Source organism: Epinephelus fuscoguttatus, linkage group LG18, assembly GCF_011397635.1.
Source record: "Epinephelus fuscoguttatus linkage group LG18, E.fuscoguttatus.final_Chr_v1".
Classification (NCBI taxonomy): domain Eukaryota; kingdom Metazoa; phylum Chordata; class Actinopteri; order Perciformes; family Serranidae; genus Epinephelus; species Epinephelus fuscoguttatus.
This window is the reverse complement of record NC_064769.1, coordinates 696,832-723,618: the sequence shown is the minus strand read 5'-3', so window position 1 is coordinate 723,618 and position 26,787 is coordinate 696,832. Positions and strand designations below refer to the sequence as shown.

Below are 26,787 nucleotides of genomic sequence, written 5' to 3'. Positions count from 1 at the left end.
CTAAATACTACGTTAAGACAACAAGACAAACATTTGTACCCAGGTTCACTATAAACTGACTTCCTTAGCTCACTGTTAAGAAGCAGAAAAACAACTTTATCTGAGTCTGAATTCGTTCGAAATCTGCAACATGTTAGTCTGGAGGTTTAATCTCATGTCCTCTCAAAGAGTCGATGATTAAAACTTAACTTTCAGCTCCGTCAGAGAAAACTGCACTGAGTTCAGATTGTTTACTTAATACATATGCTAAACTGAAGTACTTCAAATACCCCACACACCCTGTATAAATTCTGCCACCTATAGAGTTTATATGAATGTACTTTCAGACCATTCTGGGTCAGAGTTAGGGGGCGTTTGCTTTCAATCACTGATTCATGACTTTTGTTCATTTGGCAGTTTCAAAGTATATCTAAATGTGCATTTTTGCATTTTCATGATTTAAGACTCAAGAATTATTTTTGGCTTATATAATTAAAATTGCTAACTGTTTTGGTTTTTAAATAAGCCGTCTATCTGTCCTAACTTATGTTCAGTAACTTACCACATCATATCCAGTGGGTGCCCTGTTTCTTGAGGCTACTACACCAACTCCAGTGATTGGGTCCATGGGCATCTCTGGCAAAGCTTCAGAAAGATCCCGAACCTCAGGCATCTTTGTAGCTTCTTCTGCAACATAAAGCAACATGACAGATGAAATTCTTGGGCAGTCAATGTAGTAGAAGGGTGAAATTACCTGGATCAGAGTCTGTATATATATATATATATATATATATATACATACAGTACAGGCCAAAAGTTTGGACACACCTTCTCATTCAATGCGTTTTCTTTATTTTCATGACTATTTACATTGTAGATTCTCACTGAAGGCATCAAAACTATGAATGAACACATGTGGAGTTATGTACTTAACAAAAAAAAGGTGAAATAACTGAAAACATGTTTTATATTCTAGTTTCTTCAAAATAGCCACCCTTTGCTCTGATTACTGCTTTGCACACTCTTGGCATTCTCTCCATGAGCTTCAAGAGGTAGTCACCTGAAATGGTTTTCCAACAGTCTTGAAGGAGTTCCCAGAGGTGTTTAGCACTTGTTGGCCCCTTTGCCTTCACTCTGCGGTCCAGCTCACCCCAAACCATCTTGACTGGGTTCAGGTCCGGTGACTGTGGAGGCCAGGTCATCTGCCGCAGCACTCCATCACTCTCCTTCTTGGTCAAATAGCCCTTACACAGCCTGGAGGTGTGTTTGGGGTCATTGTCCTGTTGAAAAATAAATGATCGTCCAACTAAACGCAAACCGGATGGGATGGCATGTCGCTGCAGGATGCTGTGGTAGCCATGCTGGTTCAGTGTGCCTTCAATGTTGAATAAATCCCCAACAGTGTCACCAGCAAAACACCCCCACACCATCACACCTCTTCCTCCATGCTTCACAGTGGGAACCAGGCATGTGGAATCCATCCGTTCACCTTTTCTGCGTCTCACAAAGACGAACCAAAAATCTCAAATTTGGACTCATCAGACCAAAGCACAGATTTCCACTGGTCTAATGTCCATTCCTTGTGTTTCTTGGCCCAAACAAATCTCTTCTGCTTGTTGCCTCTCCTTAGCAGTGGTTTCCTAGCAGCTATTTGACCATGAAGGCCTGATTCGTGCAGTCTCCTCTTAACAGTTGTTCTAGAGATGGGTCTGCTGCTAGAACTCTGTGTGGCATTCATCTGGTCTCTGATCTGGGCTGCTGTTAACTTGCGATTTCTGAGGCTGGTGACTCGGATGAACTTATCCTCAGAAGCAGAGGTGACTCTTGGTCTTCCTTTCCTGGATCGGTCCTCATGTGTGCCAGTTTCGTTGTAGCGCTTGATGGTTTTTGCGACTCCACTTGGGGACACATTTAAAGTTTTTGCAATTTTCCGGACTGACTGACCTTCATTTCTTAAAGTAATGATGGCCACTCGTTTTTCTTTAGTTAGCTGATTGGTTCTTGCCATAATCTGAATTTTAACAGTTGTCCAATAGGGCTGTCGGCTGTGTATTAACCTGACTTCTGCACAACACAACTGATGGTCCCAACCCCATTGATAAAGCAAGAAATCCCACTAATTAACCCTGATAAGGCACACCTGTGAAGTGGAAACCATTTCAGGTGACTACCTCTTGAAGCTCATGGAGAGAATGCCAAGAGTGTGCAAAGTAGTAATCAGAGCAAAGGGTGGCTATTTTGAAGAAACTAGAATATAAAACATGTTTTCAGTTATTTCACCTTTTTTTGTTAAGTACATAACTCCACGTGTTCATTCATAGTTTTGATGCCTTCAGTGAGAATCTACAATGTAAATAGTCATGAAAATAAAGAAAACGCATTGAATGAAAAGGTGTGTCCAAACTTTTGGCCTGTACTGTGTATATATATATATATATATATATATATATATATATATATATATATATATATATATATTGTTATGCCGTACAAGGATTCATAACAAAGGCCTACACTTTATCCATAAACTTTTGGGCCTACATGTAACAATCAAAGCCTGAGACCACATGTTGGCGCCCAAAAGAACAAAGGAATCAGTCAACCCCCTTTCTCTGTGTGAATCAGCTGATTCAACCACAGCACCCCAGCTGACCAGCAGAGGTCCCCTGAAATACACAGCTCCCATTGGGTGAAATCCGCCACGGCCAACCCCGCACCGGTGACGTCACGCTGGGGTATATCATCACAGAGCGTACCTGAGGGAAACGCTTCTGGCTGTGATCCTCATAGCTAATAGAAGTACCCACAACTGTTCCTAAAGCTTAGCAACTCGTCCCACGTGGCGAACGCTTTAGGAAGAGTTATTACTGTGCACAGTTAGACGCGTTTTAGGCCTACGGATTTCCCTCGCTGGTCGAGCTGATCTCCTCTCCTCTCCCTCACTCTGTGCGCCGAGGAACACAGAATAGCCCGGTACGAGACCACGGATTGACCCTCTCACCCGGATGCCCAGCGGATCTGAAGTTTGGTAGATAACAAGGACTGCCTGCTTCAAGAAGAAGGACAAGGGCCCCCTTCTTTCCCCGAGTGATTCCCCGCTACGAGCCGGAATTAACTCGCCTCGCCAGAGACTTGCCCCCTTGCCGAGGACCCGTTAGCCGCTGTGAGTCGCTAACCACTTCACCTCTGCCGTAACAAAGGACGCACGAGGAACGACCGACACATCACTCCACCTTCTGCAACAGTAAGAGGCTTTAGCTCTGGGCAGATAGTAGTTAGTGTGTGTTTTCTTTTTAAGTTTGTAAGGGCTTGTTGATACGGACCGCGTCCGATTTTGGCTGCATTGTTATTGTAAAAATATTGCCTGTGTTGCTGCTGTCTGTTATTCTCCGGCCCGCTTGTGTCTGCTTGTAATACGTAGTGATCCGACCTCGCCGGACCGCTTATTGTGTCGCCGCACGCCGGATTGATCAGTACTTCGGCTGTGTTGGTTCAATGTCCAGATTCACGCCGCTCACCAGCTGAGCCGAGCGCGTCTCTGCGTAACACAGACGGGTTACTGCATCTCAATACCGCCTGCGTGACCACACTGCTGAGTGCTTCCCTTTCTCTCTTCCTCTCTTCCACTAACCTACACTTGGAGCCGAGCAATTCGAACTTCCCTCTACCGGCTCCTCCTTTTCTGAGTGCGTGCTTTCTTGGCAAGCCGCCATTGCGTGACGTAGCTCGCAGCGTCACAGCCGCCATCTTGCTACGCTCACACGCATCTCTCTCACACACCCACTCGCTCAGACATACATACACACACACACACACACACACACACACACACACACACACACACACACATTCTCGCTCACTCACCCACTTTCTCACACACCCTCACACACACACACACACACACACACACACACACACACACACACCCTTCTTGATGCTTGCTGGTTGGTTCGGTAATGTTTTATAGTTGATAGGGTTTATAGAGCAATGTTGATGTTGGTTGTAAATTAATGTCATCAGTGTGAATAAACCCTGTTATACTGCAAAGAGAAGTTGCTTTGGTTTTTCATTGTATACTGTGATGAAGCTGGTTGACAAAGTCAGTGCCTGAGCTCCACTCCTTCCTGTTCATCTTATAGTTGCTGATATCTCCCTAGAATTAGCTCCCTAAGTGAACAATCTTGAGACTGAATTTACGTGTGATCATTGGTCCGGTTTTCCCGGTGGTGCCCCGCTGTAAGCTAATTCGATTATTATGCTTATGTAATAATTAATTAATTATTAATTAATTAATCAAATATTTTAATAATCCATAATTAATATTAATAATTATGAATTATTGCCAATGATCATATTTAGCTCCTCCTCGTCCCAACAATATATATATATATTTATTAACTGTTGAAACAGTTATTCATATTTTAGCATACATTATTACTAATATTAGTGCACACTATTAAAATATTGATTGAGAATCGCATACAAGACCCAAATGACATGCTAAATAATACTGATAGCAAATTACAACACTTAAAAGCAATTTTTATTTGGTTGGCTGGTAAAATATCTGCCTGGCTGGTAAAAAATTTCACTAACCAGCCAGCCTGGCTGGTAAGTGAAAAGGTTAGTTTTGGACCCTGATCCCACCACAGGCCAACATGCAGGACGTAGGCTACAGCGCACACTCGCTGACCAGATAGGCTACTGTGTGTGGAGCAGACTTACCCAGACTCCTTAGTTATTGTCCTGGGCGACTTTAACAAAGGTAATCTCACCCATGAACTCCCCAAATACAAACAATTTATAAAATGTCCAACCAGAGAGAAGAACATCCTGGATCACTGTTACACAACTGTTAACAACGCCTATCACGCCGTCCCCTGCACTGCACTGGGCCACTCTGACCATGCCACCGTCCACCTGATTCCCTCATACAGGCAGAAGTTAAAGCTCTGTAAACCTGTTGTGAGGTCATCTAAGAAGTGGATGAGTACACAGAGGCTGTGACATCATACATCGGCTTCTGTGAGGACTGCTGTATATACCATCACGCACTACGAAGAGGTATAATGGAGTTAAATGAAATGAAGTTTTATAGACATTTTTTTCTCTCTCTCTCACTTTTTTTACTTGGGCCAGTAAGAATATACAAGGGGCTAGTAAAACTCTGAACTACTGGCCCAAGGGGCCAGTGGGGAAAAAATGTTATGTTGAACACTGCCTACACTATTCAAGTAGCGTTTAGTAGGCCTAACTATCAATAACTATTTTACACTTTCATCCATTTTTTCCCCCCGCAGTAGAAAAACCCACAGCGTTACATCCGTATTGCAATGAATTGTGGGTTATTAAATCAATGAAGTCTGTTTAAGTCTGTATCCCAGGCAGGCTCTCTGGAAGTCTGCCAAAAGTCTGCTTGAGGCCCCTTATGGACTACATAAATTGTAGCTTGGACAGCCCTAAGGACTCCCAGACTTCCTGGGGATGTGCCAGTATGGCGTAGTTCAGATATTTGGATACCGCCAGACAGTTTCCCGACACTTTCCAGCCTTCAGTCCATACAGGAAGTCACAGAAGCACAATATGATGATGACTTTCAATGACGTAGATTTCTGAAATTATTCAGACTCGGATATCAGTTTGCTCTCAGTCTTCTATTTTTTTTAATTATGATACACTGATTTATTAAAATGCTTTACAGGCTTTCTGTAATTTCTTTTCATGGTTCAACCTCCATCGCACATGAATTCTCATGTAAATCAGCATCATATCAGTTTGCTGCCGCAGAGCAGACCTGTCCCATCAACTACATAGGCTAAAAAAATTGTGTCTGACTATCAGATTTGTTTTTTTTCTCGGAGGAAAAAAACAAGACAACAGCTTTCATTAAAGATCAGTCAGATATAGTAAGGGCTTCACATCTGTACAGATGTTATTTTGAGAATCCTCACCTCCCACTGACCACAAGTCTCTGATGTTAAATACTTCAATAATTAAAGCAGTCCAATGTAGACAGTGGACTACATATAGTTTATGATACAGTAAAAATGGCAAAAAATGTGAATAATTGCATTGCAGGACAATTTTCTGCTTGTGCTCCTAAAATATTTCAGTTCAAGGCTACAGTGCTCTGACGAAAAAAAAAGTTGGTCTCGAGCCCTGCTGAAGCAGCCCTACTTACTCTTGACACTCATCTTGAGCAATGGAGCTGTTCACTCCGAGCTCCGACACCGGCTAGAGATCTGCAGCCATAGTTTTGGTGTCTAGTGTACTTTTTTCGCGAGCTAATCTGGCAGGAAAATACATCGAAGATCCATTATGTAGGATAGAAAGGCTATATTAGTAATGTTATAAATAATCTCATTATTATAAATGATAAAATATGCACCCCAGGCTTCCGCATACATGTCAGTTGTGAGTAAACAGCCAGCAAGGTCTTTACGTGTGATAACAACAGAGCAGAGGTGCAGAATCACTTGCTGACCTGAGGCCTGTATTACGAAGCCAGTTCAACTTCTTCTTCTTGTTATCTGGTTTGACTGACCCTAACACTGGCAGCCTGGATAACCGGTACTACAAAACTGGTTATCAAACAGTTCAGTTAACTCTGGGTTTTCCTATCCAGCCACAAGCTCGTTCACGTGAAAGAAGCGGGATTATTAATTGCAAGCAACACCGTCAGAACCATGAATGAAGTGAGCTGCTTCATATGATATGTGATGAAACGGTAATGAAAATGTCTGCGATAACGAGAAACAAATGTCAGTGGCTTGGGATGTGAACAACAATCTGTAATTTAAAAACGTAAAATCTAGAAACATTGAAAACACTATCCACAAATTCACTGTCATCCGAGACTTAAATTATGTGCAGGTATCACTGAGATATGGGCTTATGTGACATTAGTATAGAGTATTTTTTGATGTTTAGTTGGATGATACTACTCTGATTATGTCACATTAAACAATTTAAAGTGTTTCTGCGACTGAAGTAAAGGGTGGAAAAGGAGTTAATGACTGATGAGGTCTATCTGACCAAAATGTGGCATTTATAATAACAGAAGCCAATTAACAGTGTGTGGATTATTTTACTGATAAAATATTATGTTTTGTCCTAGTTCTCATAACGTGTGTAAGTGTCTCATTATTTTGAGCTGCAGTGATGAATCACAGTATAGAAGTAGCAGCACTATCACTGCAGACTGAAATAAATTTTGCATAATTTCAAATAAAATCACGTGTTTAGTGAGATTGTAAACAATCTCTCCATTTGTTAGAGGCTCTGTTTTAAAACCATTGGAAATTCAGCCCTGGAACATTTGAATGATTCTACTGACCGATAACAATGTATAGGTTACTCTTTTTTACCTGTCACTTCGCACTTTCGTTCATGGATTCTTTTTTCTCTGTCCCTGGAGCCATTCTACTCCCAGCGCACAGTCGGTTCAGTGTCTGCTCGATTATACGAGCTATCACAGCAGCTGTAAAATGGTCCAAACAAGTTCATCACTGTGTGTGAGAACAAACTCACAGCAACTGTGCCCGGTAGGGCTGGGTTAAAGTAATTGATTCAACTGATTCAAATCAATCAAATTTGAGATCAATCCTTTAATATGTCTTTTAGTGGTGGGCAATAAAACGATAACATATCGTCTCGCGATAAACACTTATGCGCCGTCGCTAGAAAAAACGTTCGATATAATGTTCAATAATTTCTGTCAGGAAAAAAACACTCAAGTTACCCTCTGAGTCGGGCTGTGCAAGGTTGGTTGCATGAACACACTCACTTGCTCCCTGATAACCTAGCAACAGTGTCACGCAAACAGCTAACAACATCAGGTTTGGTTGCACCATCCTCGTGTGTGAACACACTTCAAGGGTTGCCAGGTCCGCTTATAAGCCGCGACTTTGGGCTTGTTTCTTTATGTAAAGTCGCTTACAAATATTGGTAGTCGCAGGCTGCGTTTTTTGGGCTTGTTTCTAAAGTGGAGTTGCTTATTTGGGCTTGCTCTCTTAACGTCGCCTGGTAACCTAGCAACAGTGTCACGCAAACAGCTAACAACATCAGGTTTGGTTGCACCATCCTCGTGTGTGAACACAAGTTCAAGGGTTGCCAGGTCCGCTTATAAGCCGCGACTTTGGGCTTGTTTCTTTATGTAAAGTCGCTTACAAATATTGGTAGTCTCAGGCTGCATTTTTTTGGGCTTGTTTCTAAAGTGGAGTTGCTTATTTTGGCTTGCTCTCTTAACATCGCCTTTCTCTATATATATCTGTCCAATAAGTTATTTAAACTCATGATAGTATGTGGGACTACAGAATGTTTCCACAGCTTCGCTCCTTCCGCCCCTCTCCTCCGCATACACACATGTGACGGACAGTCAGTGAGACTTTTCACATTTGAATTGTGCAATTAATGGAGGTTCTTCAACTATTTCGCTAACAAGCGGGAGAAATATGGAAAGAATACAATAAAGATTTGTAGAAAGAGAGGATTAAAAGATTCGACTTCAAGAGGAGGACGATTCAAAGGCAGTGTGCAGAATCAGATTCTGTGTGAAATATGTACTCATCATTCAGATCTTGTTCAGCATACCAGTACTGTTACAGTGAAAATAAAATGGCTCGTTATATGCAACTTCTTTACTTTCATTTTCATTCATTTGTTTATTCTTTCCACATTTTTGGTTGGCTAGTTGGTTTGGTAGAGTTCAAGGGCAGTAAAAAATAATGTATTTGTAAAGTAATTTTGGTTGCAGGTCCTGGTTGCTTGTTTCTCTCCCAAGATCTGGCAACACTGAACACAACACAGCGTGGAGTGAGTCGCAAGAATGAGTGCAGATAGGGAGGAAATAGTCCAGTAGTAGTTTTTATACCATCTTGTGTATGTTCATTTATTTGAGTGTTTGATAATGGTGGTGTTGACATTACATTTTCCTCTGTGTGCCTTGACTGATGACTGTGATTGAAATCAGAAGAAAGCTATAGAGTTTAAAATAAATGTGTTAAAATTTATTTATTTTCTCCTGGTCCTTATTTTAAATAGGTTATGGGTTACTTTTCAGCCATATCGCTCACCACTAATGTCTTTCTCATGGATGTCTAAAGCTTTAACCCTGTTAATCTGGTGTGTATTTAACAGGCCCCAGTGCTTAATTATTAAAGACTGGAATACTGATAAGCTCCAACGTTACCGTTTTTTGTTTGTTTGTTTGTTTGTTTTTTAAATCTGTGCTTTTTAACATTTTGGTTGATTTATTATCACACTGCAGCTTCTCCCCTCCTCTCTGTGTCAGCTGCTCCTCCACATACACACAAACACAGAGCAAACAGCAGAGTAGAGTGGCCACAGTGGAGACAGTCAGTGCCATGAAGATAACCTAAAGATTAGGTCGGGCTTCCGGGTTCTACTCAGCGTCCTCCGTCACTTCGGCTCTCAGTTTTAGCTTTTAATTCTAGTTTTTATGCTATCTTGAAAGATCTACGTTTTCAATTTTAACTGTTTAATGTGTGTACTTTGGCCAGATGGCCGATTGTGTATAGTTGCTAGGGCTGTCAAAATTGCTCAAAAATGATGTTCGAATATTCCTTCTAAAAATAACTCATAGGTTTGAACCATTCGAATATATTTTTTTTCCGCATTATGTCCACAAGAGGGCAAACTAATACAAGGAAACATACTTGTATATGTATTAATACAAGGAAACATAACTACCTGTAGGTATTTTTATTTCAACATAAACGTCTTTGAAAACACATAAAACAATTATAACATTACGTTATAAACAACCGCGGACCTCTTGCTCGCCCCCCCTCTCTGACCCGTCAGGCCACACCGCCCGCGGAAGCGCTGCGAATAGCCTCGAAGCACCGGACCGTGACCAGCTTACACCCTGCAGCGATCGTTTCGGCGTCTGGTCTATTTTCTGCGCGAGCCGCGAGCGAATGTGTCAAGCCAGGTGACGGAGACAACAGCTGGGAGCAGAACCGCTTGTCGACCAGGCTGGAGAAATGCGCGTCTGATGCCAACGCCCACTCGCAAAGAGGACAGCTGCGGTGGTGTTTTTTTTTTTCTCTCCACAATTGAATATCAATTTTCACATTCGAATGTCCTTTTTTTTTTTCAAATTCGAATTTAAATTCTAATTTAGAATATTCGTTGACAGCCCTAATAGTTGCTCGGCGGTTTCTGAGTTATTAGGGCGTCTGTGCGGTCAGGGACACAGCCTCAACCAAACTACATTAGCGTTCCGCTAATTTTTACCAATACACGTCCTTCTTTCCGGCTATAACTGGATTCTGGACTATGATACCGCTCGCACGACAGTAAGAAACCCCCCATAAATATATCGGCCAACCTTGATGCCTCTTTAACACCCTGGAGCGCTTCAACAAGAGTGGATTAACACGACCAGACCTGCGTTGACAGCGTGGGAAAATTTCTGTCAGCTGATTACAACCTAGCTTACCGGACTCCCACTCTCCTCACCGGGCCCTTGTTTGGGCCCTCACCGGTAAGTTTTCGCCTCCTTGGGGGATCCAACCCATCTCATATCTTGACACTATCTCCATAACGCCGCGGACTCCAATCTGGAGTCCTCGTGTGTAAGTTTACACTGCAGCCGATTCCTCTCCAGCTAACTAGCAACTAGCTGCTAGCTCTGTAATGTAAACAAAACACCTCACTGTCGAAGCTACTTCTGGTTCCCCAGGTTGGTTACCATCTGTTTCCACCATGCCACCACTCACCTCACCATCGGGCTGTGACAGTTGTTTTCGGCTGAGCCTGAGGGTCACCGAGCTGGAGGGTTGCATCTCCAATCTCTATCAGCTCCAAGATGAGGAAAACTTCATGGAATCGCTAATCATGGCGGAGACAACAGCGATTGCTCCTGACGGAGCCGCTCTGGATATTAACAGGATGGACGCAGGTCCCACAGGCTCAGCTGAAGGCTCCCATCTCACTGGCCGCTCCCTCCACTGGACCAGTGTTGCAGTCCTCCATCCATTCTGCTAAGACCTTCAAGGATGGTGAGGTATCCATGGAATCGCTGGTTTCAGTAGGACCTGCGGCTGTTACCACCAACATGGCTGAGCTAAATGACACCATCCCAGTAGCCCAGCCTGCCACAGGAAGCGCCGAAACCCGCTGGTTGCAGGAAGGTGCAAAGCCCAAAGAGTTTAAAAAAGTGTTTTTGGGCTACTTCACTCCCAACCCAAAAGCTGGTAGTTCCACTCCCACTCAGTTTCCCTGGATTCCAGCAAACAATAACAGAAAGAAAAATAAGATATCCATTCGTGCTCCCTTTCCTCCCGGAGATATTCCTCTCTCAAACCGTTATAGTCCTCTGGATGATCTGGATTTCCCCCTGCTTTCCTCACCCACTCTTCACCCCTACCACACTGATAGTGGGTGATAGCATCACCAGAAATATTCGCTTTTTTAACGCGATCACAATATGTTTTTCTGGAGCTTCTATCAAAAGCATTTCTGTTAAACTTCCTGAGCTGCTGCTCTCTTTCCCACCTATCCATGTGATTGCGCATGTTGGCAGCAATGACACGGCTACAGTCTGAGCTGACAAAAAGTGATTTTAACAACCTGTGTAGTCTTTTATATATAAATATAAAATAGTGGGAAGTCTATTTTTATCAGCGGCATTCTCCCCTTGCTGTCCCGCAGTGCAGAGCGCCTCAGTCGTCTTCTTGGCTTAAACACCTGGATGCAGTCCGCCTGCAGAGTCCACAACTTCGCATTTATAGACAACTTTAACTTATTCTGGAACCGCTCCTCCTTCTACAGGGCAGATGGTGTGCATCCAAACAATTTGGGAAGTTCAGTGTTGGCAGCTAACATACAACAAGCTGTGCAGGTACACTAGTGCGCACCTCATGACTGACACTTTACAAGACACACCTCTCTCCCAGAGTCTTCTTTGATGTCTGTGCTAGCATCCCATCACAACAACGTTCCTCTCTCTAGCTCCCCCCAGAGGCCCCAGTCAATACTACCACTTTCTTCATTATTCCTAGACACCATGGACAGTAGCTCTCCTCTAATGATCCCAGTCAGATTCACTGACTGCAGTTTTTAACTGCAAGTTGGCTGCAACTTAGTGAATGCAGCCAACTTGTCGAGCTCTGTCCTCCTTATTATGAGTGTTTTAATCAACCCAGGATCAGTCGTTGTGGTGGTGGCCTATTATGTGTTGTTAGGAAGAATTTTAAATGTCAACTGTTACATTTTAACAATTTTTCTTTACTTTCTCACTTGCTGGCTCTCAACCGATTTTATTTGCCCTCATTTATCGTCCTCCAAAACCTATTGGCAGCTTTTAGCAGAATTCCCCGAGTTTTTATCCATGCTTGTCTTAAATCATGATAGAATAATTCTCTGTGGTGATTTTAATATTCATGTTGATGACTCCGCCAATTCACAGGCTTTAGATTTGTTAAAACTTTAAACAACATGTGTCTGGTCCAACGCACAATCGAGGGCATACTCTGGACCTTGTTTTTACCTTGGATGTAATTTTATCCTCCTGAAATTCTCTGGATTGCATGCTGACACCAACAATCTGGCTAATAATGTTAATTCCACCTGTCTCACTACCGTTGATGTCATTGCCCCTCAGAAGCTCATGATTAAATCACTAAACAAGAAGCAGCCTTGGATTAATGACAACATCCTCAAACAGAAAAGGGAATGTAGAAGAGCAGAGCGTAGATGGAAAAAGTTGGGTCTCCAGGTACATTTTAATAGCATGAACAATTTATTGTCAATTTTTAACTGTATGGTAAAGGAGACGAGAAAACACTACTTTTCAGACTTGATATTGCACTGTCCGTGCGGGTGCCTTCCGGCATGTTTTCCGAGGCCAAACATTGCAAACTGTGCATGCGCGCCTGTGTCTGAGGGACTGCTGCTGCTTTTCCAGGCAATGAGCAGTATCACCGTGAGTTTTTCAAAGTGCGGTAATCAAACATGGTTTTAATGATAATTATAATTTGAAATGGTAATACTAACCGTCAAGAATTTTACCGCGGTTAATCATTTTCCCGGTAATTGTTACATCCCTATTCAGATGCTAATCACTGGTATTCACAGAGTGAGTTGCTGTACAGTTAATCATTTGCATACATACACCACTCAAAAAGACAAAAAAAGTGAGGGATGCTTTAAGGGCTGGGGCGACGCGTCGACGTTGACAACTACGTAAATACGTTGATGCCAATTATTTGTGTCGATGCATCGGTTCAAACAAAAAGAAAATGGCAGAGGAGAATTGTAAACATGCGACCATGTAGAGACAGAAATGACATAAGATAAATAACATAAGGCTATTTAGTTTGTTTAATATAAGGACAAGGTATAAACCAGGGGCCTCATTTATAAAAGAGTGCTTAGGATTCATACTAAAAGTTGACGTACGCCCAAAAGCTGAAAATGGCGTGCGGCAAAAAATAATCTGATTTATAAAACCGTGCGCACGCACACTTGCACACAACGTTCTCTTTATAAATCACAGACCTCCTGAAGTTGTGCGCACCCAGATCCGCCTCACATTCCGCCCTCTACACACCCTAGTTCAATCATAAATGGTCATGCAAATCACCTCATGAATGCGATCTGCATATAAGTAAGACGGCATGCGAGTGTTCTCTCATTGTGTGAGTCACGGCGACGGGTGAGAAACGAACCAAAAACCGAAATTTCTCCGAGACTGAGCTAGAGACCCTTTAACGGGAGGTGAACGCTCGGGATGCCTCTGTGAACACTCGCAAGATTGTGCGCGATTCAACATGGCAGCCTGCTGCTAGACAACCAAACCAAACTTTTAACTCTTGCAACTATTCCCCTCTTTTTTCCGCTTTAATTTTTCCATTTTCTCCTACTACATAAACCAGATTACATTACCAACCTGGATCATCTGGAGTATTACATCGACGAATGCTACAATAGACTCATCAGCATCATGGGACACTCACAAAAATCCAAAAAAAAAAACCACGCACACAGGACTCACCTGCCTCATCTGCTTCTACTTCACCGTCAGCATCACCGAAACCACCCTGCAGCTCAGAGGTAAGCGACATGTTCATATCCATAGACAATAAACTTACCGGACTGGACACCAGAGTGGCATTAATTGAAGTATTACACAGGGAATTTCAACAACTCCGCCACAGCCCGGAATACAGCCAACAACAAATAGACACACTTGCTAAGGAAAACAAATCACTCCAACACTCTGTCTCAACCATGTCCACCCAGCTCTCCTCTGTCACCACTCAACTTACTTCTGTCACTACCGAAAACAAGCACATGCTGACGTGCTGACGTATTGCGGTAAGCGAGTTGTGTCATTTCCGGTGTTTCTGTGACAGCGTCTCTGTACTGCTCTGGTGAATTCCACTTGCCTGCTTTCTCACCTCAGTTGCTTTAATGCTGCTTTTACATCTACTTCAAGTCATAACCCACACTGGTTCTGTTTAAGCACCTATAGCTCTCCTCCTTTCTACGACTTTCTCGCTAATCTCTTAGCTGTTGTTTGCACGCTCTTAGCCTTGTTAGCTACGTTAGCTTAGCCATGGCTTCTCCTTCTCCTGCTCTTTCTTGCCTGGTGTGTCAAATGTTCAGTTATGCCTCTGCCTCCTTTAGCGACAGTGGTAATTGTAACAAGTGTAGCTTATTTGCTGCGTTGGAGGCGAGGCTTAGTGAATTAGAAGCGCGGCTCCGCACCATGGAAAACCATTCAGCAGCTGCGGTAGTTAGCCAGTCCCGTGTAGCCGGTGCGGAGCCACATAGCATAGCCTTAGCCTCTGCTAACTGTCCTCCGGTAACTCCCGTTCAGCCGGGAGGTTGGGTCACGGTCCGCCAGAAGCACAGCTCCAAGCCGAAGCCCACGGCTCACCACCAGCCTGTTCACGTTTCCAACCGCTTTTCCCCACTCAGCGACACACCGCTGAGGATAAAACTCTGGTTATTGGCAGCTCTATTCTGAGAAACGTGAAGTTAGAAACACCAGCGGCCATAGTCAAATGTATCCCTGGGGCCAGAGCGGGCGACATTGAATCAAATTTAAAGCTGCTGGCTAAAGCTAAACGTAGATTCAGTAAGATTGTTATTCACGTCAGCGGCAATGACACCCGGTTACGCCAATCGGAGGTCACTAAAATTAATATTGCTTCGTGTGTGAATACGCCAAAGCGATGTCGGACTCCGTAGTTTTCTCTGGACCCCTCCCAAATCTGACCAGTGATGACATGTTTAGCCGCATGTCATCATTTAACCGCTGGCTGTCCAGGTGGTGTCCAGCAAACGATGTGGGTTTCGTTAATAATTGGCAAACTTTCTGGGGAAAACCTGGTCTTATTAGGAGAGACGGCATTCATCCCACTTTGGATGGAGCTGCTCTCATTTCTAGGAACCTGGCAAACTTTATTAGTAATTTAAATCCCTGACAACCCAGAGTTGAGACCAGGACAGAGAGTTGCAGTCCTAAACGCCTCTCTGAGCTTCTAGTTCAGTTACCCAGCCATAGTTTTAAAAGTTTTATACAAACGGTGTCTGTCCCCCGACCACCTAAATTATCTAAATCTAAAATTAAACAAAGAGGAGTTGTGCATAACAACCTCATAAAAATTAAGACCTCTTCTGTGACAGAAAGACAAAACAGGAGAATTAAATGCGGACTGTTGAATATCAGGTCTCTTTCGTCTAAAGCAGCGTTAGTAAACGAATTAATATCAGATAATCATATTGATTTACTCAGTCTCACTGAAACCTGGCTGTGTCAAGATGAATATGTCAGTCTAAATGAGTCCACTCCTCCCAGTCATAATAATACCCACATTCCTTGAGGCAGCGGCCGAGGAGGGGGAGTTGCAGCCATTTTTAACTCTAGCCTGTTAATCAGTCCTAAACCTAAACTAGATTATAATTCATTTGAAAGCCTCGTTCTTAGTCTTTTACATCCGACCTGGAAAACCTCGCAGCCACTTTTATTTGTTATAGTGTACCGTGCTCCTGGCCCGTATTCTGAATTTTTATCTGAATTCTCAGAGTTTTTATCCAGTTTAGTTCTTAAATCAGATAAAGTTATTATTGTATTTTAACATTCATGTCAACGTTGATAATGACTCCCTGGCTACGCGTTTATCTCATTATTAGACTCCATTGGCTTCAGTCAGGGTGTACATGAACCTACTCATTGTTTTAACCATACCCTCGATCTAGTTCTGACGTATGGAATTGAAATTGATAACCTAAAAGTCTTTCCACAGAATCCCTCGCTATCGGATCATTATCTGATTACTTTTGATTTCTTTTTACTCGATTACACGCCACTCTGCAACAGTTACTATACTAGATGTTTATCAGATAGTGCTGTCGCAAAACTTAAGGAAAAGATTACTTCGTCATTAAATTCAATACCAATACCTTCAGGAACAGAGGTTTCCCGTGCCGACTTTAACCTCTCCCGAATTGATCATTTTGTTGATAGCACCGTAGGCTCGCTACGAACAACGCTCGACTCTGTAGCTCCTCTTAAAAAGAAGTTAAAAAAGCAAAGAAAGTTCGCTCCTTGGTATAACTGTCAAACCCGTAAGTTAAAACAAATATCGCGAAAATTTGAAAGGAAGTGGCGATTAACCAAACTGGAAGAATCTCGTTTAATCTGGACAGACAGTCTCAAAACTTATAAGAGGGGCCTCCGCAATGCCAGAGCAAACTATTACTCAGCTCTAATAGAAGACAATAAGAACAACCCCAGGTTTCTTTTCAGCACTGTAGCCAGGCTGACTGAGAGTCAAAGCTCTATTGAGCCTTGTATTCCCTTAGCCCTTAGCAGTAATGATTTTATGAGCTTTTTTAATGACAAAATTCTAACTATTAGAGGCAAAATTCATGACCTCCTGCCCTCAGATAGTACCTATCTAACCTCAAACACAGCTGTAAAATCTAATATATATTTAGATTGCTTCTCCCCAATTTCTCTTCAAGAATTGACTGCAGTGATTTCTTCATCCAAATCATCAACGTGTCTCTTAGACCCCATCCCAACTAGGCTACTTAAGGAGGTCTTTCCTTTAGTTAACACTCATATATTAGATATGATCAATATATCCTTATTAACAGGCTATGTACCACAGTCTTTTAAGATAGCTGTAATTAAACCTCTACTAAAAAAGCCCACCCTGGATCCAGAGGTGTTAGCCAATTATAGACCAATATCTAATCTTCCCTTTATGTCAAAGATCCTTGAGAAAGTAGTCGCAGACCAGCTGTGTGATTTTCTCCAGGATAATAATTTATTTGAGGAATTTCAGTCAGGATTTAGAGTGCATCATAGCACTGAGACAGCTCTAGTTAAAATTACAAATGACCTTCTGATTGCTTCAGACAAAGGACTCGTCTCTGTACTTGTTTTATTAGATCTTAGTGCGCCGTTTGACACAATTGACCATCAAATTCTACTGCAGAGACTGGATCACTTAATTGGCTTAAAAGGTTCAGAACTAAGCTGGTTTAAATCTTATTTATCTGATAGTTTTCAATTTGTTGGCGTTCGCAATGAACCATCCTTACGTTGCTAAAGTTTGTTTTGGAGTTCCATGAGTTCTGTGCTCGGACCAATCCTGTTTACTCTGTATATGCTTCCTTTAGGTAACATCATTAGAAATCACTATAAATTTCCACTGTTATGCGGATGATACTCAGTTGTATTTATCAATGAAGCCAGAAGAAAGCAATCAATTAACTAAACTCCATAATTGCCTTAAAGACATAAAAACCTGGATGAGCACCAATTTCCTGATGTTAAATTCAGGCAAAACTGAAGTTATTGTTCTTGGCCCCAAACAACTCAGAGACTCTGTATCTGATGACATAGTTTCTCTAGATGGACTTGCTCTGGCCTCTGCCACAACCGTAAGAAACCTCGGAGTAATATTTGATCAAGATTTGTCTTTTAATTCTCATTTAAAGCAAACCTCACGGACTGCATTTTTCATCTGCGTAATATTGCGAAAATTAGGCCTATCCTGACCCGAAAAGATGCAGAAAAATTGGTCCACGCTTTTGTTACCTCAAGGCTGGATTACTGTAACTCTCTATTATCAGGTAGCTCTAGTAAGTCCTTAAAAATTCTCCAGCTAATTCAGAATGCAGCAGCACGTGTACTAACAGGAACTAAGAAACGCGATCATATCTCTCCTGTTTTAGCTTCTCTGCACTGGCTCCCTGTAAAATCCAGAATTGAATTTAAAATCCTACTGTTAACTTATAAAGCTCTAAATGGTCAAGCTCCGTCATATCTTAGAGAGCTCATAGTGCCATATTATCCCACCAGAACACTGCGCTCTGAGAACGCAGGGTTTCTCGTGGTCCCTAAAGTCTCAAGTAGATCAGGAGCCAGAGCCTTTAGCTATCAGGCTCCTCTCCTGTGGAATCATCTTCCTGCTACGGTCCGGGAGGCAGACACCGTCTCCACATTTAAGACTAGACTTAAGACTTTCCTCTTTGATAAAGCTTATAGTTAGGGCTGGCTCAGGCTTGCCCTGTACCAGCCCTTAGTTAGGCTGACTTAGGCCTAGTCTGCCGGAGGACCCCTCTATAATACACCGGGCCCCTTCTCTCTCTCTCTCTCTCTCTCTCTCTCTCTCTCTCTCTCTCTCGTATCCTATTACTGCATCTAGCTAACCCGGCCATTCTGGATGTCACTAACTTGGCTTCTTCTCCGGAGCCTTTGTGCTCCACTGTCTCTCAGATTAACTCATACCGCAGCGGTGCCTGGACAGCGTGACGTGTGTGGTTGTGCTGCTGCCGTGGTCCCGCCAGATGCCTCCTGCTGCTGCAGCCATCATTAGTCATTAGTCATACTTCTTCTGTTATTATACACATATGATTATTGTCACACATGTATACTGCCAGATATTAATACATACTTTCAACATATTGTACCGCAGTAACCAGAACTATAACTATAATATTATTACTTTCATTAATGTTGTTGTAAGCTACTGTCATTACCTGCATCTCTCTCTCTCTCTCTCTCTCTCTCTCTCTGTCTCATTGTGTCATATGGATTACTGTTAATTTATTATGTTGATCTGTTCTGTACAACATCTATTGCACGTCTGTCCGTCCTGGAAGAGGGATCCCTCCTCAGTTGCTCTTCCTGACGTTTCTACCGTTTTTTTTTTCCCCGTTAAAGGGGTTTTTTTGGGGAGTTTTTCCTTATCCGCTGTGAGGGTCTTAAGGACAGAGGGATGTCGTATGCTGTAAAGCCCTGTGAGGCAAATTGTGATTTGTGATATTGGGCTTTATAAATAAAATTGATTGATTGATTGATTGATTGATTGAAGATCATGAAAGAAACCATCCTGGATTTACAGTCACGCAGCATGAGAGACAATCTGATCTTCATCGACATTTCCGAACCACCCACAGACCAACCCGAAAGAGCAGTCAAGGATTTCATGGTCAAACAGCTCAAACTCTCCACTGCAACCGTCAACAATATCACATTTTACCGCATTCACCGTTTGGGACAGAAACACACTAACACTACCCGACCACGGCCCATCATTGTCAAATTCGAGCACTTCAAACAGAAAGAACTGGTACAACGACAAGGCAAACAGTTAAAAGGAACGGACTATGGACTCAACGACCAGTATCCACCAGAAATCCACCGCAGACGCAAGCAGCTCTTTCCCATCTGTAAGCAAATGATGAAAGAAGGTGAGAGAGCAGTCATATCAGAATTATAATTATTCAAAGATAAGGACATTACCCCCTGGCTATTCTAAACATCCAAAACAGGAGGACATCAATTCATTTTTTAGGAATATTAAACTTCCAAAACTTAATACAGAACAAGTCAATACATTAGACTCAGCAATTACAGAAAAAGAACTCTCCATTGCCCACAACCTCATGCCAAACAACAAAGCACCAGGTCCCGATGGCTTCCCTGCTGAGTTCTATAAACACTTTTGGTCCATTTTAGCCCCACTCTTCATCAAAGCAATTGAAATAAAACAAAATTCAAGATTTCCAGTACACATGAACACAGCCGTAATCTCACTCCTCCCAAAACCTAATAAAGATCATACCCTGCCATCAAATTACCGCCCCATCTCCTTAATCAATGTAGACATAAAAATCATCAGTAAAGCTCTCGCTCACAGGATAGAAAAAGTCACTCCTTACATAATTCACCCAGACCAGACCAGCTTCATCAAAGGCAGACAGGCATCCAATAATACACGTAGACTGTTCGATTTAATCCATTATTCATCATTACAACAGGAAGATACCATAATAGCCACTTTAGATGCAGAAAAAGCTTTTGACAGGGTTAATTAGAAATTTCTCTTCACCACGTTACAAACATTTTGCTTTGGGGAATCATTTATTAACTGGATCAAGATTCTGTACACTGCACCTTCAGCCACCGTCACCACTAATGGACTAACATCACAAAGCTTTACACTGCACAGGGGGACTAGGCAGGGATGCCCACTCTCTCCCTCTTTACCATTTTCATTGAACCCTTAGCAGCAGCCATCCGTCAGAACCTCCATATCCAAGGAATTCAAACTCCCCAAACACAGCATAAGATTAGTTTGTATGCAGATGACATTTTACTCTTTCTTCAAAACCCTCAATCATCTCTGCAAGAAACAATTAAACTCATCGAATCATTCTCCAAGATCTCCAACTACTCTATAAACTGGAATAAATCCTTCGTCCTCCCATTGCAAAACACCAGATGGGATGAGGCAGCCCATCACATGAAATCACATTACATATTTAGGCATCAATGTTTCCCCCAGGGGCGGCACGGTGGTGTGGTGGTTAGCACTCTCGCCTCACAGCAAGAGGGTTGCCGGTTCGATCCCGGGCATGGGAGCCCTTCTGTGCGGAGTTTGCATGTTCTCCCTGTGTCAGCGTGGGTTGTCTCCACAGTCCAAAGACATGCAGATTGGGGACTAGGTTAATTGATAACTCTAAATTGTCCATAGGTGTGAATGTGAGCGTGAATGGTTGTGAGCGTGAATGGTTGTTTGTCTCTATGAGTCAGCCCTGCGATAGTCTGGCGACCTGTCCAGGGTGTACCCTGCCTCTCGCCCGATGTCAGCTGGGATAGGCTCCAGCCCCCCCACGACCCTCAAGAGGATGAAGCGGTTAGAAGATGAATGAATGAATGAATGTTTCCCCCAGGCTGTCAGAGCTGATTGGAATCAATTTCACTCCACTACTAAAAACAATAGATGATGATCTCCACCGTTGGATGAATTTACCACTATCCATTTTGGGCAGAATAGCAATTATTAAAATGACAATACTTTCCAAAATAAATTATCTCTTTTCAATGATTCCAACTCACCCTACTCTCACCTGGTTTAACTCTCTAGACTCAATAATCACTAAATTCTACTGGAAAAATAAAACACCAAGGATCAAACTGACTACACTTCAAAAACCCAAATCACAAGGCAGCTTAGATGCACCACATTTTTACCATTACTCCCTGGCAAATCAACTGCAGTATATATACAAGTGGACACACTCCAATCACTCAGACCTCACCTGGCTAGACATAGAACAAACACTCTGTAAAGACATCCAGATTTCAGATACTCCATTTCTCAGTCAATCAATCAAACGCCATTCATGTTTCAGTGCAGTAACAATAGCGTCGGCTCTGACAGCCTGTTGGAAATTTCACAAGATCACCAACTCTTCTCTCTCTCCATCCAATTTCACCCCCATTTGGAACAATCCTGACTTCTTGAGCAACAAAAAAACACTCAACTTTCACACATGGGCAGAAAAGGGCATCACACATCTAAAACACATTTTTCATACTAACACCCTGGTATCATTTCCTCACTTGGTCCAGGAGTACGGCATCAGGAGTAACCAATTTTTGGAATATTTACCATTCAAATCATCTGTTAAATCAAAAATCAATATTAGAACCACTAGTCTATGCCTTCCCCCCGCAATCTCAGAATTAATAAATATCCCCTCCCCAAAAAAACTTCTCTCCAAAATATATAAGATAATATCACAATCTGACAAAACCATATTTCTACCTTCAATAAAATGGGAACAAGACCTTTCCATTTCTCCTGATGCCGACTTCTGGAAAAATGTTAACCTACAACTACATATCTTATACATACAGTATAAGATACACCATAGAACTCACTACACTGGGCAAAAATTGTACAAAATGGGATTCACAACAGAAATATGCTCACACTGCACACAAAACTGTCCTGACACTTACATTCATGCCACCTGGCACTGCACACCCATCAAACACTTTTGGAAAGAAGTCAATGAGTCACTATCCCACTTCATGGGCTGCCGCATCCCAGTATCTCCCTCACTCTGCCTTCTAGGAGACTTATCAACATTCAGCCTAGATGGAACAAACCATAGACATCTCCTTGTGGCCCTAACTATCGCCAAGAAAACTATCCTCATGAACTGGAAATCACGGAACACCATACATCTGGCTCACTGGAAAAACTTACTCACTGACTACATCTCCCTAGAATATGCATCCTCCCTTCTCATTAAGACAACAGAACCTCAGTCCTTCTGGTCAGCTTTCATTCATTTCTTAACATCCTGAATACCATCTGACTTATTTTTTCTTGTCTGTCAGCCAATCATCCATAACACTATCAATATCCTTACGTGTACATGTTGTGATGTCCTGAGAGGCTGAGAACTCTTGGCCCTCTCAGGACATCACAACACACTCGCACACACACATACATACATATACACACACACATAGATCCTACCACATGCACACGCACACCGAAACCGAAGCAAACAAACAAAAATAAGAATAGGGCAAGTGGGGCATGCATGCGATGACCGGCGGTCGGGCGGGCCCCGCACTGCAATGCCCACTTTGTTTTTAATGCACCACATGTCTAGTCACAGACCAACACATCTATATGTATATATTTATATTTAGGGCAAGTGGGGTGTGCGGCATGGGGCCCGGGTGCCTGGAGGTGGGGGGGTGGGGGGGTGGGGGTGTCAAGGAGGAGAGATTGGTGGGTGCATTATTCCAGGTGCCGCATGGTGCAGTCTGCTCCCCTTGCGTCCCGTAGCTGACATGGGCGGAGGTCGGCCTGCTCTATGGCTGTGTGGGGATCCGAGGCAGATCCTTCGCTTCTCTTCCTCCCTTTATATTTATTTATACCCCCCCCCCCCTTTTAAATTTATTACTATCATTATGACGATGATAATGATGGCGACGATGATGATGATGATGATTATTGTGTGTGTGTGTGTATGTGTATGTATATATACTTTTGTTATTATAATTATTATTATTATTATTTTATTTTATGTATTCATTTTGTTTATTTTTTTAATTTTTCTTTCTATTCGCTTATTTTATTTGTTTATTTTCTATTGTCGTCTCCCCCCTTCAGTGCCTATGATGATAATGTTGTTGTTGATTATTACTATTTTTTATTATTATTACTATCATTACTATTATTGTTATGTATGATGACACGCACGCACCCACGCACTCACGCACCCACAGTCACTAATTGTTGTTTCGTCATGTCGTATGTCTCTTTATGTATGTATGTAGCCTTTTTTACGTATCCTTACATGTATCTTGTATTGTTTCACAATTAAAAAAAAAAACAAAATGGGAGGTGAAGGACTGAAGAAAGATTTCATTTGGTGGCCACAGCAGCGGGATCACCAATAAAAGAAAGAAAGAAAAAAAGTGGCAACACATCAGCGCTGCTGATGCTGTCAGCTGTGCCTGTGGGACTGCACAGACAGTGACAGAACAAAAAAAAGTGGTCTGATCTAATGCGACATAAAGAATCACATTTATTAAAGGTGGAGGCAAAAAGGAGTATGTGCCAGTGCCATCTTGCGCAATTATGCACGAGGGTCACCGCAGTATTTATATGTTTAAGACAATTAGTCTGACCAGACACCCGGCCTGAATTACAGCATGAGCCAGTGGTATCCCTGTCCCCAAAATACAACGTGTAATTTGAATACAATTCAAAGATGAAAGTGTAATAGGTAAACACGTTTCTTCATGCCGGTTTTGTCATGAACAGCACACATCTAAGTAGGGCTGATGAAATGAGTGTAATGGTTGTGCTTAATGGCTGTATTTCGAGACATGATAAATGCACTGGAAATATTTAGCTAAATAAATAAATACATTCCATGCAGTCGCGCCATCCTCTCCCCCTCCTGCACTCACAAAGTGGACAATACGTATTTACAAAGAATTTCAATTCAGAATTTGAGTTGGATTTTACAACGTTTTTATGAAACAATTATCACTCACTCCAAGCACAAAATAGGGCTGCTGGATTTAATTTCAATGATAACGTGGATCTAAGGTGGATATAGCGTGACATTAAATTTGTGTGTTAACCTGCAGGCATGCGTCTACCTACACATCGTTGTTTGTAATAGTCACGAGGAGGAAAATAAATTAAACATTCATGGACACTTTTGTCAACGCTTGAATGCCAAGAAAATTTAATACTTCATAAAATCGCGATTAAGACTTTTTAATGCTTTTTAAGGGCCTTAATTTTCCGACATTTGATTTATCAACTTTTAATACTTTTTAAGACCCCGCGGACACCCTGGTGCCACTTGAAACTGACGAGATGCGTGTCTGTGTGCCAAAGATGCGCGTGTCCGTGCGCTTACTAGCAGGCGCGTCCTGAAGACCTGTGTGAATTTTCCACAGGAGATATTTTTACTTTTTTGTCTATTCAAGAAATTACCCACAAATGCTATACACCAAGAAATATTATTTTATTTATCCAATTTTTTCATTTATGTATGCCTTTTTTACTTATTTATTTTAATATTGTACCTGAAGTTATATTTGAACAAAAAGGAAAATGTTTCTTAACTTGTGTCACTGTTTTTGTTTGTTTGAGATGATTAAAAAAAATGTTTAAGATGAATGAGTATGCAAAGTTAGTATGGCCAAGTGTACGGTCTGGATGTTTCTCTGTAGTGACTTTAGCATGGAAAGGGGTTAAAAGCATCATTAACCTTTTTTTAAAAAAAAAAAAAAAGTGTTGTGGGGGAAAAAAACACTGTTCCGTGTTCTAAGTAGCCATATTCCGAATTCACGTCAACGCTCGCACTCTGATCAGTTATTGTCAACTAACGTTAACTCAAGCATCTCTGCTGAACAGAAAAGCATTAACAGCCGTGACCATCCTGTAACGTTATACCAATGGAATTTGACATGTCCTCTTTATACGTTATAAGGCACACACTAGTTCTGTAAAACAGCTAACGTTAACCATGTAGATAACCAACCCAAATAATCAACCCTATCTAACGTTACGTCACAACAGAGACAGCACGCCATTTAATGGTAACCAGCTTGCTTTTGTCACCCTTGTTCTCTTGATATGGACCATGATTTAAACGATAGCCGAGATAGCTTAGCTATGTGACAAAGCTAACAAGCTAGTCAGCTAGCGTTAGCACGCTAGTAGTAACCAAACACTCGCTGCGACAAATGGGCAATACTGTCAGGTGTTAACGTTGGCTGAGGTATTCCTGGCCTGCGCGTTGTGTAACGTTAAACCTTATCTGCCAGGCGATCTCAGTGTTCACCATACAGATCTAATTCAATAAATTAACCTTATCCCACCGAGCAAGAGAAAACGCAGCGTTAGGTGCCCGAAGACACCGTATCTGCAGTGGTTGCTAATGTTAGCTAGTAAACTAGCTAGCTAACTGGCTGAGTATCGTTAGTCCACTTACCCAGCGAGGGTATCAGTTGAAAGCGGCCGGTCTCCGTGTATTATCCTCTGTCGCAGAGCTTTTCACAGCTTTGAGGAGAATCGCATCGTTACGAAATTGCTAACCAATCCAAAAAATAAGCTGCTTTGTGTATATTTGCATGGTGGTTCCCCTGCTAGCGGTTTCAGGAAGGTGCCATCGGTGGAGCTACGGTGGAACTAGGAACCGTGAAATAATCACTGAAGCAACTGGCGGAGCTTTTTTCCTCCAACTCCCGCCCCGGTGCCTACGTACTAAACATCCATGTACTGACAACAATTACGACGATGCATTATCTTGTGTGTTTAAACCTTTGAGTTGGTTGAGGACATGCGTTTGCATTCTTCCAGATCAACAGGCACGTGGTATTGCAGGAACATATCAAGCATGAATAACATGCAACATTTTTTTAGATGCACAAGACTGGATAACCAACCAAGCAAAGAAGGCAACTGCCCAGGCCCCAGACCCTCAGGGGTCCCAAAGACTCCAGATTTGCCATGTGGCAATTAATTTGTGGTAATTTGCTAAATTGAATTTTTTTTAAAGATATTTTTTAGGGTATTTTTGCCTTTAATTGACAGGACAGTGAAGTGTGTGTGGGGGGAGAGGCATGCAGCAGAGGGCCACAGGCTGGACTCGAACCCGGGCCGCTGCGGCAACAGCCTTGTACATGGGGCACCTGCTCTACCACTAAGCCACTGACGCCCCATTTGCTTAATTGAATTGATTGTGATTACTGTATGCACCACTAAATGGCACAGTAACCTGGTCTGATGGGGGCCCCAAGACAAACCTGCATTATTGCCTGACTGTTAGACCCCATGTTGCCCTGAATGAAAATGTTGTTGAGAGGCCCTCATTGTTTCAATATTGTGTTTGGATGTACTACACTAAACAAGCTGTTGTGTTTCTTGCGTTAGCTGTCCAATAATGTCTGGCCTAATGCAGGATATTGCGCCTTGA

General features: G+C 42.3%; 1 protein-coding gene across 5 annotated transcripts in view; it reads right to left on the bottom strand.

The window, feature by feature from the left end:
• Nucleotides 1–26,161, bottom strand: part of LOC125905851 (multivesicular body subunit 12B-like) — a 71,650-nt gene extending 45,489 nt beyond the window's left edge. The window contains exons 1-2 of one of the 5 annotated variants that reach the window (XM_049604128.1): nt 25,804–26,161; nt 542–666 (exon numbers count right to left, since the gene is read on the bottom strand). In XM_049604128.1, the coding sequence (XP_049460085.1) occupies nt 542–652 (111 nt within the window). In that variant the 5' untranslated portion in view covers nt 653–666; nt 25,804–26,161. Of the gene's footprint in view, nt 1–541; nt 667–10,724; nt 11,023–25,803 lie in introns of those variants that run through there. The other 4 variants (XM_049604127.1, XM_049604125.1, XM_049604124.1 and 1 more) reach the window with 4 other exon arrangements.
• Between the last annotated feature and the right edge of the window lie 626 nt (nt 26,162–26,787).